Here is a 20391-nt window from a genome sequence, read left to right as displayed (position 1 = left end):
ATGTGGTGAGATTGCTGGGCCAGAGGATTCGAACATCCCCAGCTTCATACAACATTGTTTACAACAATGAAAAATCGGAAGAGAGCTTAAATGCCCAGGTATAGGATCTAGCAAGGAACAGATGTTCTGTTAAGAATATATTGCAAACAGATGTGTTTGATTCTTTTATTTTTATATCTATTTTTGTATGCCTAAAAATATCCTAATTAAAAAATTAGCTTGGAGAGAGTTATGAAGAAAAGGCACTTAAACATAGCTAGTGTTTCAGTCAACTGGTATAACCACTTCCAAGGGTAAGTTAAAAGTTCACTGTGATGCTGTTCTTTTTAACTGCTTGAGCGGACAAAGGTGGAAGTTTGATTAACATTTATGTTGGCAAGAGTGCTGGGAAACAGGCACCCTCATACATTGCAGGTGGGAATAGAGATTGATGACACCTCAATAGAGGTAATTTTGGCATTATTTAACCGAACTGTAAATTCCCTTTGACCTAGCATGATTTCCTCTAGGTACTTACTCAGAGAAAATAACCACTATTAGAGCAAAGGTTTATCTACACTAATCACAGCATTTATAATATTAATAATTAATAATATTAATAATTAAAGAAATAACATTAACACTGTCTAGACTAATAACAGTAGACTAAATAATGTGTAACACTAATCGGTTCCACTTTATGGTACAACCGTAGGATGGAATATTATGCAGCCACCAAAATGATACTGTTGAAAATTTTTAATGATGTAGAAATATTAAGCTAAAATAAAGTAGGTTACAAAATAGACGATTAAAAATATCTATCTACACACTGAAGAAAAGACATCAAAATGTTCCATAAGATTCTTCTGGATATAGATTTCTATTTTCTTCTAGTTTTTATTTTTTTTCTCTCCCCCAAATTCTTTGTGTGTAATTATTATTTTACTAAGAGTCTCTTTTGATTAATTTAATAATTTAAACAGGCTGGATGATACTGACTGATAACTCACGCGAGAAGGCAGGAGTCAAGAATTATAGACTTGCTGCGTTCCTTGGGAAGTCCAATGAGTTTTTATATCAGAATCTGGACCGACTGAGGACCTGGGTTCACAAGTGACGTCACCGCGGACAGGCTAGGTGACGGGGAAACTGCTCAACCTCTCTGTATCTGGCCTCGCTCCTGGCTTTGTTGTGCGGGTCAGCGGGACCGTGTCACGCGTGCGAGCGCGGTTTGCAAAGCCCAAGCGCGGCGTTACGCGGAAATTGTTGTCGCTGCTGCCAGGTAGCCTCAGCGACGCGCTGGGGCGTGGACGCATGTGGGCGGGGGCGGAACGGGGCGGGTGCCGGGGGCCCGGACGGGGACGCCCCGCAGCGGCTGGCTCCGGGAGGGCGCACCGCCTGCTTTCGCCGCGAGCCAGGGATTCCCCTGGGCCGGCGCCCGGGGAAGTCCCTGTGCGCGCGGGTACAAGAGCGCTGCGCCGCGCCAGCGCGCCACAGGCCGGCAGCCTCCAGCCATGTCGCGCGGCCTCCAGCTCCTGCTCCTGAGCTGCGGTAGGGCCCGAGATCCTCTGTCGCCCCCTGCCTCCCTCCCAGATGCCCCCTACCCCCGTCTTCCTGCTGACACTCCCTTTCCTCGCTTGCTCACGCCGCTGTTTCTCTCCCTCTCGCAGCCTGCAGCCTGGCGCCCGCAACGCGGGAAGTGAAGGTGGCTTGTTCAGAGGATGTGGACTTGCCATGTACCGCACCCCGGAACCCGCGGGTCTCCTACACGGTCTCCTGGGCCAAGGTAAGCGAGCTGGGGTTTGGTCGGCTCAATTAGAGGCAGCGGGAATCGCCTGACTTCGGCTGGCGACCTTATGTGGCGTCTCTAGCAGCTGAACTCCAAGTAACCAGTCTTCCAACACTCCTCCCTCACCCTCGCCCCTACCGTGTGCGCATCCAGATAGGTACACGGCAGACTTAGATTTGTTCCCGAGAACCTCAACCTTTAACCTCCTGCCGTTAAAGGTTGCCGGAGGTGAATGACCCATATAAGACGTTTTGGAAGGGCAGAGAACCTCTGTGGGTGAATTCTGGAGGCCACCTGTGGTTGTGGCCAGCAAGCCAGGGAAAAAGCAGCTAGGGCAGATTCAGACACTAGACAGGAGGATTTCTGATTTGGGGTATTTTGTGACTGTGATGCCCATCAATTTGGCGGTGGGGGTGGTGGTGATGGACAATTTGAAAGGAAGGACTGAGAAAAAGACACAATTTCGGCTTGCTTCTTGGGTGGTAGTTATGTCAGTCATCCCCTTTCTGGGATACTCTTGGCTCCTTCTTTATGCTTTCTGCGCTGGCCTCTGACAGTCCTGAGAGGTCCAGCAAGAAGGACATCTGTGAGAGTGCATATGCGTGTCCACATGTTAATAACAACATCATTGTCCCTACTGGGAGAAGATTGAGCCTCATTGAGGCTTTTTTAAGGTTTCCTCTCACATGGAACATTTTCACATTCTAAGATTGCGGTTCTGGTGGCATCGCAAGGCCAAGCTGCCACCGTTTGCTGTCGCTGGTACTTTGTTCACCTCCTTTAATGAGGTTACTGCCACAACAGCATCAGTTTAAACCAAATGAGTATGATATTCCAGACTTACACTGTGGCTCTCACTGATATGCTGTCTTACTTTGGAGCAAATCTCTGTGCATTTGTAGCAAATGCAGGGTTCTCTTCTGCTGGCCATAAAAGATGCTCTAAGAATCTGCATATGTGTCTGGCCATTTAACAAGATAGCATAGGACAATTAGTTACCTTTCTCTCTGTCTCTCTCTGTCTCTGTCTTTCTCTGTCTCTGTCTCTCTCTGCCTCTCTCTCTCTCTCTCTGTGTGTGTGTGTGTGTGTGATCTCCTAATCGGATTGTAGTTTCTTGGAGACAGTGCTGTGCCAGTGCTTTTGTGTATTCTGAATAGGACCCAGTGTTTGCCCCTTTAATTGCAAAGGTGCTCAGTGAATTCAGGCAGGCAGTGTGGAAATGGTGCTGTGGCCTCAGGACATGGTGTTGTGTATGAAAGTAGGTTTGTTAGGATTCCTACTTCATTTACATCTTATTCACTGTGGGATCAGAGAACACAACATTTCCAAAATTTTCCTCATCGTAAAAACAATAGTATTTAAACAAAAATATTGTAAAACCAATAATATTTGAATGCTCACTGTCTGCCAAGTGCTGAGGTAACTATTTGTATACATTAGCTGTTTCAATCCTTCTAGTGGATCTTCTAAGAGAGCTGTACTATTATTATTCCTACCTTACAGATGAGGAAACTGAGCCTTAGGGACTGAAATAATCCACTCACTGTTACACAGCTGGCTAAATGGTGGAGTCGAGATTTGAACCAAGCAGTTTGATTCTTAGAGGTCTATCTCGATATTTGTTTTCTCCCTGAACTACTTAAGGTAAAGAAATGAAAATCTTAAATAGTCTTTAAGATAACTAATTCCCTGCCCGGAGCTAGCCAGGCAGGGAATTAGTTATCTTAAAGAAGGAGAAAACATGAAACCACTATTCCTTCCAGAGAGTAATTTAAAAAAGAGAATAATATTAATATCCCCAGAGGAGTAATTAAAAAGTACTTATGAAACAAGTAGATGAAATGTCAGACTGTAAAGTTCAAACAGTTGTCAAGTTAAATCTTCTTGCACAAGGTCATTTTGAATGATACAGTAAACCATAGCAATTAACCTTTGGCTTCTCCTTGGATGTCAGCTGATGATGTAACTCTATAATGTATGCGCTTGTTTATTGAACATGGTTCTTGCATGATTTACCCTGAAGGTCTCTGAACTCTCTGTTAAAAAAAAAAAAAGACAACAGTCTCTTGGCATTGTCTCTTTTTCTGTCTGTAGAATAGAGTTATTGAAAAATTATAGTTTTGGGTTTTTTTTTAATATGTAAACTGCAATTGAGTAGTGGTGGATAGGAGAACTATGCTATGCCAATAAACTTATCAGATACCTCAAAAATTATACTCATTGTTCCTTCAAGTACTTTTTAATGGGCCTCAGCATATGCTGTAGATATACATTTTCCAACTGAGTAATTATACTTTTGCATCGATTGTGCTTGTACAACAAATGGATAGAGTGTTCTGGAAATAAGGCCAGTGGTGAAATACTTCATTTTACAGAGGATTAAGTATCTTGTCACTTGCCCCCTCCACGCCCCATAACTTTCTTATAAAATATTTCAATGAAGTAGAGAGGTAGCTGTAAAATGAGGAATTTAAACCTGGTGACCACAGCCAGCCTAACTCACATCGCCTCCCTGCATCATCACTGGTGTGGTTTATAAAACCTCTTTACACGGTCGTGGGTTGCGTGCAGACAAGTAAAGCAGAGAGTCCCTTGGAGTATGGGTTTTCATCATCTGCCAGACTGAATCACATTCTTGTGGGCCTTCTGCATATCAGAATTACAGTTATAATGACTCACAATTTAAAATTCCATTTACCGCTAAGTTCTCCAGCACCACAGAGCATCCCACCACTGTCCGATTGTGATTAACAAAAGGACCCATATAAACCATGTGTTTCTTATCATGTGCCTTAGTAGTATTTAAACAAAGCAGATGGTGTCCAATTAGTGTCTGTAACATTAAGGTGAGTTGGGAAGGAACAGGGTCCACTTTATTTGCTCTGTTTTGAAGGTACAATGAGAGGGGCCTGGAGGGGGCTTAATACAAACATGAGTGGGGGTTGATTAAAGAAGGGGCCAAGAGCGGGTAGAGATAACCCAATTCTTGTTAACCAGACTTTACTTTCCTGTGGATTGATGTCTTCCTCTCTGGGATTCAATGATGGATCCTCCTCTCATCCCCTGCTATATTGTAGCTGTTAAGGCGAAGTGAGTGATTAAGAAGAAATAAAGAGTACAGTTTATCTATTAAGTTTAGCTTTTAAAGTGGTGAATAGATTGTGGTTGTTTGGGGAGGTATTTAGACTTTGGTACAGCATTCTTCTTCCACTGGCTGTGACTCTGGTTTAGATTCTAGCATAAGAGAGCATTAGCACAATCCCATTCATTACAGGGCTACCTCTGTGTTTCATACTAAACATCGCTGTGTTCGCACTCTGTTTAATGAAGCTGCACTAGGTTTGGAGGGAGATGATGACATTGGATGGAATGTTTGGGTGTCGTTGATGCTCGCCACTAATGACAATGAGTGGTTATTTATCAGGAAGATGTATTACTATCGTTTATCATGCTAGGAGCCCTGACGATCTACACTGATGCATAATGAAAGAGGATATATAGTTCATCTCTGGGTGACACTGTGGGGGCGAGGACAGATACGCGTCACAAGACAAGTGCTCTTTTAAGATGATTTCTAAAGGAAGGGAGAAAGGAGAAGTAAGGCTATGATTTCGGAAATAGCTCAAACTTGGAGTTTATAATATTTAGAAGAGCCCAGCTGTGGCAGATCATGGGCTATCCTGTGGACTAGGGACCCATGGGAGAGCAGGTTAATGACTAGTATGAGGCTACTTCACCACACAGACATTTCTCGTCCTTGGTTCTTTATGAAACTGTCTTCCATGTATGTACATTGTTTATTTCCTATTCAGCAGAGTTATATTTTCTGTCTCTACCATCTTGTGTGATAATGAGCCATAAAGCAAGAGGACAGTAAGGAGAGCAGGATGCCTTTGGAGAGGCCAGAGTTGATGAATGGTCTGGGTAGATGTGATCTGTAAAGCCACAGACCCTGATTGACCCATGAAGGATCCAGTGTGTACCACTCACTGCATTTCCTTGATTCTAGAATGCCATCTGTTGTAAGAGACATTTAAGAACATGTTTTTAGGAGAAAAAGGAAACTTGTACATAATAGAAGCACTAAAACATCAAAAGAAGAAAACAATGTGTGTGTTAGCATTAAAGAAAAGTCATACTATCCCCATCGGCACTTATACTACTTGACCTGGTCAAATCACTTTTATGGGCTCCACTTTAGGTCAAACTGTGAAAGACATAAAGTTGATTTTCAGATGTCTGTTGTATTTACACTTTCATTATTTAGTAAGTTTTTCTAAGTTACAAATGTATGCTAAGTCCTGGGCCTGCCATTGGCCATCCCAAGATCAACATGGAACTTCTGCCAGAGGACCATCTTGAGCAAAAGCTTGGACATAGGAATCCACAAGCATTTTTGGGAACCGATTAGTAACTAGTGACTTAGAGGGGAGAATTATACAGCAGAGGACTGAGAGATAATGTTAGAGAGTAGGCTGGGAATAGATTGTGAAGAACCTTGAACGCGGAACTATAAGGGGTTAAAATTTATCCTTTCGGCAGCAAGGAGCCATTTAAAGTTTTTAAACAAAGAGGATGATATAATGAAAAACAAATCAAAAGAAAAGCATATTTCTTGTGAGGAAGGACAGAATATGATTTATCCTAGAAGATGAATCTTCCTTCGCTACAGTGAGACTTCCATCAGATAAACTTAGTAAGACTTGAACATATGTGTGGGATATACCTTCCTTTCCCTCTTCATCACCACCCTGTCTCTGGTTCTATGAAAGAGTAGGCAAGAGAATGTAGGTGCCTCAGAGCAGGCAATAGAAGTTTCAGTCAGATGAGAATTGTGGATCACTGAGATTTTTGGACTATGATGAAACAGAGCAAAGTTGCTAAAACCTTTCAGCTTGGAAGAGAGTAGGGAGGAAGAAGGCAGCTAAGAGTTAAATAGAAAAAAATAAAAACACGTGTTTTCCATGACTAGAAGGGGGAACCTGAATCACATGAGGACTGGATTATCTAAGTTCTGTACTTGGTTATGTCACTATACAAAGAAGAGGAAGTTAAAAGAAGGTCTCAGTGACGTAAGGGAAGGTTTTATGTAGGGCAGAACTAAAAAGAGATTAATTTACCTAAAAAAAAAAAAAAAAGGTTCCTCCATCTAAAACTGTTTCCATGATCCCTTCTTGGCTACTCCTGTAATGATGCCAGATTTTCTACCAGCAGTCATTAGCTCAAACCATACTTAGACTAAAGTGCTTCCCTAAGCATATTTATGATTTTTGTTTTTATACTGGAGTATATTTGGGTAAAATTCCTGTGCGTGTCATTTACTGCTGGTATAGACATAAGAGCCCAAGGCTTGTTAATGTCACTTGTATTTTCCTAGAGCACCAGCTAGTTCACTGCATGTTCTTGTACCAATTTCCCAAGAAGGGATAGATTCCAGAAGAGCTGGTAGTTGTCTAGGATTATGGGTCCAATTGGGAAAACTTATGGGAAAAGTAGGATGCTAGTTGCTATAAGCAATTTATATTCGTAAGCAATTTATATTCGCCTTGGACCAGCCTCACTGGGTCAATTCTGGAGAGCAATGGTTCTGAATCAAATCAGGCCCTGGTGTCTCATTTCCTGAGGAGTGGGAGGCATATGAGCCCAAAGGACAAAGCAGGACTGGTATGGAGGCTGGAACCATGTGGAGATAATCCTCTATGTGCCACATTTATTTCTGGGGTGGTGCAAGGTGTTCCTATTAGGACTCTTTCATTTCCAAAGGATTGTAATTCAATCGACACTAGCTTAAATAAAATGGAATATATTGGTTTGTATAATAGAAATGGAAAAATTTTTAAACCGATGTATAGTTTATACTTCAGTTATGGCTGTTGCTATGGATTGAACTGTATCCCACAAAAAGACATGTCTGTCCTAATCCTTGGTATTTGTGAATGTGACCTTATCTGGAAATAGGGTTTCTGCAGATATAATCAAGTTAAAGTAAGGTCATACTTGATTAGGCTGGGTCCTAATCCAATGACAGGTGTCCTTAAAAGAGAAAACAAAGACACAGACATAGACACAAAAGGAGAACACGGAGGCAGAGGTTGGAGTGATGTGCTTACCAACAAAGGAATATTGAGCATTTCCAGCAACACCAGAAGCTAGGAGTGAGATACAAAACAGATTCTCCCCTAGAGACTTCAGAGAGAGAAAGGCCCTGCCAACACCTTAATTTTGGACTTTTGGCATCCAGAACTGTGAGAGAATAAGTTTCTGTTGTTTTAAGCCACTCAGTTTGTGGTACTTGGTTATGGCAGCTCTGGGAAGTAAATACAGCTAGATTTAAAGGTTTATGAACAGCCTCAGGGGTTGGAGTCTTTCTATGTCCCAACTCTTCTTCCTTCGTGTTGGTTTTATTATCAGCCTCCATGTGGCAGTGAGATAGTAGCCGATACCTGCAGACTTGTGTATCCAACCGGGGTCAAGTACAAAGGAAAAACTTTTGCCTCTCTTCTACTATCTCAACAAATGTCCAATTATACTTAAGTGGCTTTGATTGGGGCATGCATCCGTTAGAACCAGTTTATCTGGTCACAGATGTCAGACTTGAATTAAGGGTGTCTCCTCTAGGACTGGATGCAGTGCACTGTGACGGGCGTGAATGCGGCTTGTGAGGGTGCACCTTCCAGGCCCAGCAGGACCCACAAGGTTAATGGAAGGAGGATGGTTGCCATGAGCATTTTGGTCTAACATTTTTTTCAAAGGCTTTTTGACACATTGTGATGGTGCTTTCAGCAACTCAGAGTGCTGTGGATATTTTAGAGACATTGCGAGTAGGAAAAGAATTTCTCCCTAGAGCAGAGATTGGAACTTCTAGAAAACTCTGCCAGAGAGGCAATTGAGAGTATCAGCAGTAAAGAAATGACCGAATGAATGGATGGAGTGGAAAACTATCACATCTAACGAAAATTTCTATTACTAACATTATCAATGATAAAATACTTTTATGTGTTTTCTCATTTGATTCTTAAAATAACCCAGTAAGTAAGGTAGTTCCAGGTGAGGAAATGAGACTCAGAGGTGAAATGATTTACCAAAAGTGAACCAGCTAACTGATGGAGAAGCTGGGGCTTGACTTCAGACCTTTGGATTCCAAGGCCTGAACTTTCTCCTTGCTTCTAAAATTCACTTATTCATTCAGCAAATACTTTTTGAATATTTCCTTTGTGCAGGGAACTATTGAGAATGCTGAATGAAACCTTGGCTATGAAAAGAGAGTAATGAGATTTTTAGGACACCATGCTGTATGTCCACCTTCATCATCATAGTTACCTTCACACCAACATTGTGGGATATAATTCCTGCCTAACCTCTCATCTCTGTGGAGCAAATGAAACCTGAATGCTGTGCAGTCAGTTGGCTGAGAGCAGAACTAGTTGTGATGGGCTGAGGTTTGTTTGGGTCCAGGTCCAAAGTCTGTGTTCTTAATTATGTTGCCTCTGCCATATTCATGACTCTGTTAACAGTTGTAAATCCAACTCTGTCTGTTAGACCCAGTAAATTTTAAAGTGGAAAATCATTTTTCCAATAAAACTACACTTAGAAAAAAACGATGTTAATGTACATACATTCTACCCTCATTATGACATCAACCTCCAAGCCAAACTATTTTGCACGTAATAAAGAGCTGTTTTTATGATGAATGACAATTACATTGACACTTATAATTGAGTTAGAAACCAAGGTACATAAATGTTAGTGCATGAGGGATGCAGTAAAAAAAAAAAGCTGTTCATCGTTATTGGAATATATCAGATTAATTTAGTACAACTTTTAAATACGTAAAGTCTATGCTTTGAAATATTTTAATCAAGTTGTTGAATTAAATATTTACGTGCATATGTGTATACACATTGCTCCTCAAAAAAATCTCTTCCTGTTCTTTTAGTTTCCCATCACAGACTTAACAGACCTCATGTATGGCAAGTTTGGATTTCAAGTTTGTGATTGAAATTGTTTCCTTGCCATAGGAATGGAATTGTTGTCCTCTTATATTCAAATATGGTCATCTAGGAGGTTAGCTAGTTGCCATATAGTTGGATAAAATTATGTAAACTTAGGAAAAAATCATTTTCCACAGTAGGGTTTTTGACTGAAATATTGGTTCAATTTCAACCATATTTAATTATTTATTTGATTTCTTTTATTCTTGTTCAAATTTATCCATTTAAAAAAACTTAATTCGCGTACCCTTAAAATTAGTACTTTTATTGATTTAGCATTTGGCAAATTAAAGAAAATTTATTTTAATTAAGGGTGCATGGTTTTCTTAAGGTCAAATTGCCATTTTAGAGAAAGAATATGGTATTTAAATTACTTAGTCAAATTGAGGGCCTTGAGACAAGTCTGAGTTCGTAGGCTTTCTGAAAATGAGACGTCCTATATTTTGCCTTTTTCTAATTCAATCAACAAGATAGAATTGTCAGCATAAGAGTTAATGCAGGGAGTGTGGATTTTTAAAACATAATTGGGATGAGTCTTTTGAGGAATTAATTTGCCCAAATCATGTTGTCGTTTAGCACACTACAATATTAGGTTGGAACACGTGCATTAAATCGTTCCTGTCAATTATGCTAGGCTGTGAATGAATCTGAGAGTTCCTTTTGTTACAAATTACTATTTCCTAAAATGCTTTTGTAGAGAGGCAGTGAAACACTTTTAAATTTGGAATGTTTAAAGAGCCATTCTTGCCCATGGTTGATTTTGCACCAACTGAAAGGTTTATAAGTACTCATAAAACAAAGCAAAGTTGAGGATGGCCCATTTGCTGTTGCTCCATTTTCCTCCAGCTGAAATTCTCCTTTGGTCCTTGAACAGTGCTGCTTCTGCCATAGCGAACTCACCTGATCCTGCACAGTGATAGCTGCTTGGCCACAGAGCAGAAGATAATGATTTGAACTTTCGCATAAAAGTCTGTTGGTACTGCTAGTGCCTCACTCCCATTTGCAGCATGCAACATTAACATAAAAACTACAATTATTTTTGCAGCTGTAGGCAAATCCCAGATTCCCCAGATGGAGTCGTGGGAGAAGGTATATTTTAAAATAACAAAATGAAAGGGGACTAGGCATTGTCTATACCTAGAGCTTGAAGCCAAAGGAAGGGTTATGAAGTATTTCCAGGTGCGTAGTGTGAATTTGCATGTTTCTTTTGCTATAGAGAGTTATCAGGCAAAGAGAGCTGTTTATTACTGTGGCAATAGTTCCCAGGTTAAGCTAGTAGTTTTCTGTGGCAATAGTTCCCAGGTTAAGCTAGTAGTTTTACTGTGGCAATAGTTCCCAGGTTAAGCTAGTAGTTTTCCTACTTCTCTGGGTCTTTCAGGAGGACTCAGGGAGGGACCATGGGAAGATGATCCCATGAGCGATGAAATAATTTTCATGATCCCTTTGGTGGCTGTGGAGGCTCAGGACGTCAACATTTTGTACATTGCTTTTGGGTTCTGTGTTCTGCCTTTCCCCTGTTTCTTTCTATTCTTCTCATGATCTCACTCTGATTTTGTTTTGCCATTTGAACATAACTAAAGGCCCGCTGGAGGTCTTGCTAGAGGCCCATGGAAATCTGACCATCACGTAAACTACTTTTTGTTGTTGTTGCTGCTGATTTTCAAAATGAATTCTCTTCTGCAAATAGGCAGAAGGCAACTGGCCGCCATTTCTGAACATGGGCACATACTTGCTCCAGAGGTTCCCAGCAGCCAGCATGATAATGGGGCCCACTTTATGTAAATAAGCATAGTAGTTTATGTTTCCTCCAGCTCCAGAGGATCTTGACTTTCAGACAGGCCTTTCTGAGCTGAGGGAGGAGTCATTGGATGGGAGAGGAGGCCCCCAAGGAGGAAACCAGAGGCGGATCATTTCAAAATGACTGTTGCATCTGAGTGTCCATGTCTTCAGATGCAAGGATTTCTATCAAAACAGAGTTCCAGTGAAACCTATTAGAAAGAAACGTGAGTTAATTCAGAAAAGACATCGCCATGGAGACTGCTGAGTCTAGGCAGAATCGATTAGTTCAAATGGCCTTGTGGGTGGGGGTGGGAGATATTGGAACAGGTTGGCCCTGGATGGTCTTGGGCCCTTGGCTCATATAAAGCTCCGGTAGGAGGGAGCACTTCTGCAGGCAACGGATAGGGAGGGGAGAGGTGAGAGCACATGAAGAGGCCTTCATGAAGAGCACATGAAGAGGTTTGTGGTTTAATTAGTCTTGAGAAGGGAACATTTGGGCAACATTAGACGTGTTCTAAAATCCACTGTTGGATGTCTTTAGTTTTTTTCTAAGGTTCCTTGCCACGCCTGCTTTCTTTTCCTTTCTTTCTTTCTTTCTCTTCTCTTCTCTCTCTCTCTTTCTCTCTCTCTCTCTCTCTCTCTGACGGTCTGAGGAAAGCCATTTATTAGTCCTAGCAGCCCCGTGCTAGCAGTGTATGGTGGTGCTGGGCTTCTTGCAGGAGCTATAAATCTGCCACCAGATGTCTCTGTAGCCCACTCCACAGGAATGCTAACATGAATGGAAGGCTGTGGAAGCTGGACCTGAGCTTTCTGATGACCTCGTGGTGTGTTCCCTATCTTAATTAATTAAGCAGAAACCAACCATTGAGGGTATATGTGTGTGTGTGTGTGTGTGTGTGTGTGTGTGTGTGTGTGTGTGTTTGCACGCATATGTGTATTTTTTTTTCCTGAGCTGCCTCTGCCTCACTGAGTGTTCCCAATTCCTTGGTTATTTATTTCCCTGCATTGGTTCCCTTTTGAGAAGGAGGAGAGGAGTCGCAGGGTGCTCCCAGAACAGCAGATGAAACATTGGCAGGTACCGGCAAAGACAGCAGCGGTGAAGCCTACTCATGCTCTCTTTTCCCCAAGGTGGACAGGGAGGGACAGGAGATGGAATTGGAAGGACAATAAGCAGAATAGGAAAGGAATGCCACTGAAGTCCAGGCTCCCTGCTGGTCCCCAGCCACCTGGCAGAGGCCTAGGGGCTGCCCATGAATAGTGAAAAAAGTAATTTGCCTTACCGTTTGTGTAAAAACAGTTTTAAAAGCTTTAAAACATTTCAGTAGAGGGTCAGCGGGCAAGTTAATTAGGCAAATTGAAGATATATCTGGGGGAAAAGAGAATTGATGGTAAAAGTGGTGTGTGCCTAATCTTTGAAGTAGGAGATGATGCAAAAACCCCAGCACGAATCACATAGATAATTAGGGAGAAAGAAAACCAGCCAGATTAGTTTGGCTAAATTTTGCATCTACCCCAGTCAGGCTGGTTCGTCCAGGGTACAATGATTTAAGCTGTTACTGTCCTTTCATGTGTATCTTGACTACCAAACAATCTGGCACATAAATTCTCCACGTGGCACTGTCGTCACCTGTCTTCCTGCCTTGGTAGAGAGAGTAAGTGTGGTACATCCTGCAGCATCACAGATGACCACACACATACGCGGTCTTTGAAGAACATCTCTGTGTTTTTCACTGAGTTGTCTGGCAATGATCTTAGTAGATTTAGGAATGTTGCCAAATAAAGGCTGGGATACAAAACTAAGAATCAGTGAATGGGCGAGTTGATATCTGAAGAAAACAAGAGAACATTTAATATAGAACAACCAGCAACAAAATTTGATTCACAGTGATTCATACTTCACATCATCATCGTCAGCACATCATTAGCATCAACAGGATCTCTCCTTTATGTAAGGTCGAAGATGGGATACGAAGAATTATAAAACGCAATCCTGATTTTATTTCAAAAATATGTGTAGCCTAAAGAATTTTCTTAGATTCTCTCATCACACATCCACACAATATCTTGTTTTTAAAAAATTATTGAGGATGGATTTCATAAAAACAAGAGGTAGCACCTGGGTGTGGAGGCCCATGGCTTGCAGGTCTGTCAGTAGGGCATGATGCAATGTGATTCCTTTTTTTTTTTTTTTTTTTTAACAGCTTACAGAGGGTGGTGAAAAGAGGATAGAGATGCCTCAGGAAGATTTGCAGAACTATCATCAAAAGGAGCAGAAGGGCTCTTTTGAGGACCCTGGGGAAAGGCTGTATTCCCTGAAGATCCCAAACACTACCAGCTGCAGCTCGGGGACATACAGATGTACTCTGGAGGGACAGGAAGGGCAGAGAAACCAAAGTGGCACAGTCATCTTGAAAGTGACAGGTGAGGTGAACTGTCACGCTTGTTTTCTTCTTGCAAAATGTGTGTGTGCTTTCTGTAGGTCCTAAAATCGACTCTCTCAGTTGGAACCTAACTCAGAAGCTTAGGGTCGCATCTGTGGCTAAAAGCTAAATTCTACTGCGAGAAAGTCATAACTTTTTTTTTTTTTTTTTTCTTTTTTAATAAGGACAGATCTATCCCAATCTGACTAGGGCGGATGCCAAATGTAGCCAAACAGCTAATCTGTCTGTTGTTTATCATGTAAGAGCACTTTGGAGCAAATTATATCCAAGTCTAATTGTGGGGCGATGGAGAAATTGCCTGGTGCCCAAACACCATATAACTGCTTATTGGAGCCTTCCAACCTGGCCGAAGGGATTGCTTCATGTTCCACTTTTTTTTAACATGAGAACAGCACTTCCTTCTCACTTTACAGTGATTCAATTTCTCAATACCTCAACTCAGGCCAAAGAAAGAGTACAGCAAGAAAATAATATTCCAGTGACGGAATACATGTTTTTGCTCTATGCGGTAATACCGAATGTCAAGACAAGGATTATTTCCTTACTTTTTTTTCACAACTTTTTTTACGTAGCTTAAAATATGCCTTGCATTTGACTTTTGCCCAGTTCCTGTTAGTGGCTGAGGCTTGAAATGACAAACATGCTATCGTCATAGAGTCCCTGATTTTGTACAATAGCTACTTTCTCCTATTGGGTATCTAAAGGGAATTTGACCCGAGATAATACTCTTATATTCACAAGAACACAATCACTGTTTAGGGAAGAGTGTTGGATTTGCTTCACTGTTAAACACGCACAAATACACGTACACCCCTTATTCTCTTCTTAGTGTCTAGCCCTTTATTCTGCTTTGTCTTCGTAAAACTTACTACACCTGACATGCTACATGCTCTGCTTTGTTCTCTGATGTATCCTGGCCACACAGTAGGCCCTCAGTGAATTTTATTCACATAAATGAGAAATGAGAGCAACCTAGCAGGGAAGAGCGGAAAGGATGTACAAGAGAAAGCTGATTTTCTTTTCTTTCCTCATTAAAGGCCTACACATTGCCCAGAAGTGAAGTGGTCGGACTCTAGTTTAGATCTTAGATATTAGCTGCGCTGTCTGTTTTAGATCTTAGCTGCGCTGTCTGTTAGTGTGTGACCTTGGACAAATCTCTGACTGACTCTAAGCCTCAGTTCTCTCATCTCTAAAATGGGGATAATAGTTTTTACGACTGCAGCTTGTTGTGAAGCTTAAACGAGATACTGCACTAAAATGGTTAGTGCGGTGCCTGGGGTAGACTGAGTGCTCCATAAACGTTAGAAACCATTAGGGTGATAGCTCTCAAATTTTCTTTTTTTGAGTCACAGACTCCTGTGAGAATCTATCTAGACTTTTGCATGAACCTTTAAGTTCAGTTTTGGGGGCCGACAGCTCTCTTGAGGCCCATCTATGGTCCTGGGGAGGAGCCCCCTGGTCACTTGCTCCTGCCTGGCCTTCAAGCAGACTCTGTCAGCAACCTTGCTTCCCCGACAGCACACTGGATGTCGTGTCTAAGTGGGGAGAGGCTGTCTCTGCCATGTTCCCTCCTGGGCCAAAGGCCTCGCTCTTCCTGCATTTGCCCCCCAGAGTGCGGCAACCACAGTCTCTAACAACCTCTCAGGGAGCTGTTCCATATCCCACTCTTGCTGTCAGCCTTGGTGGAGGAGCTTTAACCATTCTACAAAAGTGTGTCTACTTATTCGGCTATAGCTAAACAGCTTTCCTGCCTCAGTTCATAGTCCTGCGATCCCCAGATATGAGGACACCTAGCATTCCACACAACACCGATGAAGTTAGGTTATATATGGATTAACAAATGGCAAAGACAAAATAAAAGTCGGGAGATGCCGGACATCTGAAATGGAAGCAGATGGGCAGCTGGATAAGTCTGGACCAGACTCCTGGCTCTGCTACCCACCTTAGTCCCTCAGCCTCTCTGAGCCTCAACTCCTTCATCTGTAAAATGGGTATAATCTGACCTGCCTTGGAAGAGTCAGTGAAATGCTGCATGCCAATCTTATCACACACAGCTGGCTACAAAGCAAGAGTGACCGCCAGCTGTAGCTGTCACTGTCACTAAGGTCGTCGCTGCTGTTCTCTGACGGCACCGATATGAAGGCAGGAAGGGGAGACGAGGGGGACTTCAAAAGCAGCAACAAGGCATTCTTAGCTTTTGTATTATGGTAGAAAGTCCCGTTAAATGTCTTCGTATTTTACTTATTGTTTATTTATTTTTTTAAGGATGCCCCAAGGAACTCAAAGAAAAGACTTTTAAGAAATACAAAGCTGAGATTGCACTGCTGTTGGTTTTGGTGGTTTTCTACTTAACACTCATCATTTTCACTTTTGTAAGTACTTTTTTAAAACATTTATTATTATTAAAAGATCACCTGGGGCACCGGTCCAAATGTTTTGTAGGTAGTGGGAATCATTTAATTATAGGAAGAGATATTCTCTGAGCCCTGGACTTATTGAGGCTCCCAGACTGTAAGAATCATTACATCAAGCTCCCAGCTTGTGTGTGTGTGTGCGTGTGTGTGTGTTTTGTCTTGTGGCTCTGCACAGAGCCCTGTGAAGAGAAAATGAAGTAAGATATGGGAAAGAAGTTTAAGAAATGTCAAAGGATCCTACTAAAGCACCATAGGGCCTTGTAGTTACAGTGGTAAAAAGTGCAACACTCACTATCCACCATCCCGGGCATAGGCGACGTTCTTCCTATAAGGCGAGTGAGCAGCTCAGCCACCCCATGATAGACCAGTCTCCTTCACCTGCCCTTGAACTGTTTGTTTTTAGGGGTTCTCGCCTTATATTTTGTTACTTCCACCCACTTCTTGAGGATTAACCCTGAGATTCCAATACAGCGAGGTACACAGGGAGTGTCCTAGGGTAAAGGGAAGCGGGCCAGTGCTTGGAGGTCCTCGACGTGCCCTGGAGATATTGGTAGCAGACTCCAGCTTAAAGACCCTGAGCCTCCCTCTGCAGGCTGCTCACCTGGGTTGACTGAAGTTGTGAGAGAGCAGGATCAGCTCTGGGCCTGACACACTAGGAAGTGATCTGTCCCACATGTCTCAACATTATCAAGAGGAGTTGGCGACTTAGCAACCAAGACAGATCTCATCGAGGAGCAATGCCGGGGCTCTTTCTCATTGTTTACTGAGTCTTTTTATTCTCTTAGTTGCCTCTCTGGTTATGTACTCATCTCTCTGGCTGCTCTTTTAGGCATCAGTCAATCAAAAGTCTCTAGTGAACACCTACTGTGTACAAAGCACTAAGTTAGGCATTGCAGGGGATATAAAAGGGTATGAGACATAATCCCTACCATCAAGGAGCTTATACTTTGGTCCTTTGAGTTATTTGCACATAGGATAATTTGAATTAGTGGGCAGTAAATTTAAAAAATGAGTGCCTTTAGTTTCTTGTTGGCAAATTCCTCTTTCTATGGGCACTGATTTTTTCCATACAGATAACTAACAGTAGGGGCTTGAAATGGCCCCAGCTTGTAATCAGAGCATCTCCTGGTCAGAGTTTAGGGATACCAGTGAAAGAGTATAAGCCCACTGTAGAGTGAGTAAGGTAGTCAGTATAACGACGGATTTCAGAATAAGATGTCCAGGTACCTCTAAGTGAATGGAGTTCAAATCGAGGTGACAACTGAAGCATTTTTCCAGTTATTCACTTCTCAACTTATCTCTTTTATTTTTCAGAAGTTTGCACGACAACAGAGTATTTTTCAAGAGTTTTCTAAACCTGGCATGGAACGAGTTTTTCTCCCAGTCACCTCCCCAAACAAGCATTTGGAGCCAGTGACTCTTCACAAGACAGAACTGGTATGAGCAGGATTTCTGCAGGTTGTTTTTCCGAAAGTCAAAGGCTCAGTGATGGACCTATATGTCACACAGGACTAGAAAAGAATGCGTCCCACATCAAAGATGCCAGCATTCCTGTGAAGTCCTTCATCTGACTGAAATATCTGAAAGTGGATCCCAAACCACTTTTTGCAAGCAGGACTTTGAAAACCATTGCATGGCCACACAGCATGGGGCCACCTGCAGGGTGCTCCGTGATGCTGTTTCTTCACTGCTGCCTTCTCAGTATTTTGTTCAGCTATCTGGTCAACCTCCTCAAAATTCTTTCAGTCATATAAAAGCTATGGTGAGATGCAGTTGGACAAAGGTCTTGGGAAATATGAATTTCCAGAACTGGCCCTGTGACAGACTCTTGAGGACAGCTGTCTTCTTCCACATCTGGGAAACATCTCTTTGAATTTGTTGTGTTTTCCTGTACTAGCCCAGATGTTTCATGTCTGGGAGAAATTGACAGGCCAAGCTGTGAGACAGTGGGAAATATTTAGCAAATAATTTCCTGGTGCGAAGGGTGTACTATAACTAAGGAGTATTATGTGTACATAGAAATAGTAGGTCGATGAACTCTTCCCCAACAGGCCTTTTCATCTGGGAAAGACATCTATAAAGAAGCAATAAAGAAGAATGCCACATTTATTTTTATATCTCCATATATGCTTGTCAAAGAATTTGTGCTTTTTCACTTTTTGAAATCTATATCTACAGTTAGATATCATCGCTAACTGACAAGCAACCTGAATAGAGGGAGTTAGAAGATGTCGAGAGGATGACAACAGGATAGAGAGCTTTTTAGTGACCTGATGGAAATGCTGGACCAATTGTGCAATCTGGGTTCTAGTTCCAGTTGTCCCACTACGAAGTTGCATGATCTTGGGCCAGATCCTATGGTTTCCGCTTTCTCAGTTATAAGCCAAAAGGTTGTTGTAGGAATTTATTGAAATAATGTGTGTGAAAAGGTTCTGAAAAAGTATAAAGCACTATACAAGTTTGAAACTCCGTTGAGTCATTACCCTTATTATTACAGTGGTTTCTGGGCAAAAGAGAATGACTTTTACTTTTCATGTTTTCCATCATTCCAAACAACAACAAAAAATCTACAAAAGAGACTTTCCCAGTCTTCTGTCTGAATTCCTTTGGGGAAATGAGGAAGCCAGTTCAATGGTCTGTTCTTGAAGCACCAGCCCAAAGTACTCCAAGACCTGCACACTAAGGAGTTGCTGGGACGTGGGGACGAAGGAGTTCATAAATGTTACATTAACATTTTGGCAATTGTGTTTCGCTAATCAAGTTTGGCCCTTTCCCTCCTTGTTTTTGAAGGAGATTTTACCCCTTTAGTGCTGTGTGCATGGCCCACACTAATATTAGAGAGTACAAGGAATGCCAGATTGATTTAGGGATTTTGCCTCTTTGTCATGGCTTTCCTATTATTAAATGTATGCATGTGAAGGGGGAATGTTTATTCTTTTTTATATTTAAAACTACATATAAGACTTTGGGATGCATGTGAGGGTGTCTGTAGCCCAAACCCAAGGTGAATGCCTCCTCTGAGAGGGAGGACATTTATGACGGGTAGATCTCTATTAAACGGCACCACCTTCTTCCCAAAGGTGCTTCTGAATCCACCCTCGCCTTGCATTGCTACAGGCCGTACGTCATCAGCTTGACCACATACATGACCGCAGGTGGGAGGGATGAAGAGAAGGAGGGTTTCTATTTCAGAAGGGCTTGTAAAATCAGGGGCTCTGTACCTGGGATTCATGGGGTTTCACTCAAAATTCTCAAGTTCATTATCCCCAGAATGGAAGAACAACTTAGTACAAGTGGTCGAAATAGTTATAAAAGCATTACAGGTGAATCTACTTTGGAAAATGGCTCTTCATAAAGATGAATGCCCATAAAATGTCTATAAGAGCTATAGATTTCAGTGGTATCAACTATTTTCTAATGTCTTACCAAAAGTGCTGAGGATAGCGTTTACCTTTGAAATTTTACCACTTTGGGCAGGAGACTTACCTCTTCAAGCATCAGTTGGTGGATCTTTAGAATAAGAATAATACCTGCCTAGTAGGTTTGTTGGGAAGATTAAATAAGATAGTATATCTAAGAGCTTAACCCACTGTCTGGCAAATGGTAAGCATTCATTCAACATTGGAGCAAGAAAGAAGAAAAAGGCAGCAGAGAAAGTGACAGTGACCATGAGTCTATGACAAAGTGGCTTGGTGAAAAGGAACAAATTGACTTGGTAAGGGAGTCATGTTGCTTTCAGAGGACTAATCCACAATGAATCTAAATGCTTCTGCTTCATGGCCATTAGAATTACAGCACATGAAAAACTCAGGGTGGAGCGGGGAGGGCAGCCCTTCATCAGTTCAAAGATGTAAGCTGAAAACATGATGGAAATTTGAGAGTAGGTAGATTCAACATTTTGCACATAATATTTGGTAATAAAAGGGGTGTATGTGGGGGGTAGGTGTGGGAAGGGCAGAATTTATCAAGGAGAGTATTTTTCACTGCCTTGATTG

The 20391-nt window shown here is 41.9% G+C and overlaps 1 protein-coding gene across 2 annotated transcripts; it reads left to right on the top strand.

Moving 5' to 3' along the window:
• The first annotated feature begins 1368 nt into the window (after positions 1–1368).
• Positions 1369–19322, top strand: CD83 (CD83 molecule). 2 transcript variants are annotated; one of them, XM_039857599.1, is made up of 5 exons: positions 1369–1533; positions 1653–1768; positions 13743–13962; positions 16248–16354; positions 17714–19322. In XM_039857599.1, exons 1-5 carry the CDS (start codon positions 1497–1499, stop codon positions 17837–17839), a joined length of 606 nt encoding a protein of 201 aa, XP_039713533.1. In that variant the 5' UTR covers positions 1369–1496; the 3' UTR covers positions 17840–19322. The 2 variants fall into 2 exon arrangements, with proteins under 2 accessions (XP_039713533.1, XP_039713532.1); XM_039857598.1 differs by having other exon boundaries at positions 1374–1533; positions 17711–19322.
• The last annotated feature ends 1069 nt before the right edge of the window (positions 19323–20391 follow it).

This window comes from Pteropus medius, unplaced genomic scaffold (assembly GCF_902729225.1).
Source record: "Pteropus medius unplaced genomic scaffold, Ma_sr-lr_union100, whole genome shotgun sequence".
Taxonomy (NCBI): Eukaryota; Metazoa; Chordata; class Mammalia; order Chiroptera; family Pteropodidae; genus Pteropus; species Pteropus medius.
This window is presented reverse-complemented; position numbering and strand designations above follow the sequence as displayed.

Coding starts and splice junctions, on each gene's coding strand:
- CD83 (XM_039857598.1), top strand. CDS start 1,497: ATGTCGCGCGGCCTCCAGCTCCTGCTCCTGAGCTGCG. Junction 1,534..1,652: donor GCTCCTGCTCCTGAGCTGCG/GTAGGGCCCGAG, acceptor TCCCTCTCGCAG/CCTGCAGCCTGGCGCCCGCA. Junction 1,769..13,742: donor ACACGGTCTCCTGGGCCAAG/GTAAGCGAGCTG, acceptor TTTTTTTAACAG/CTTACAGAGGGTGGTGAAAA.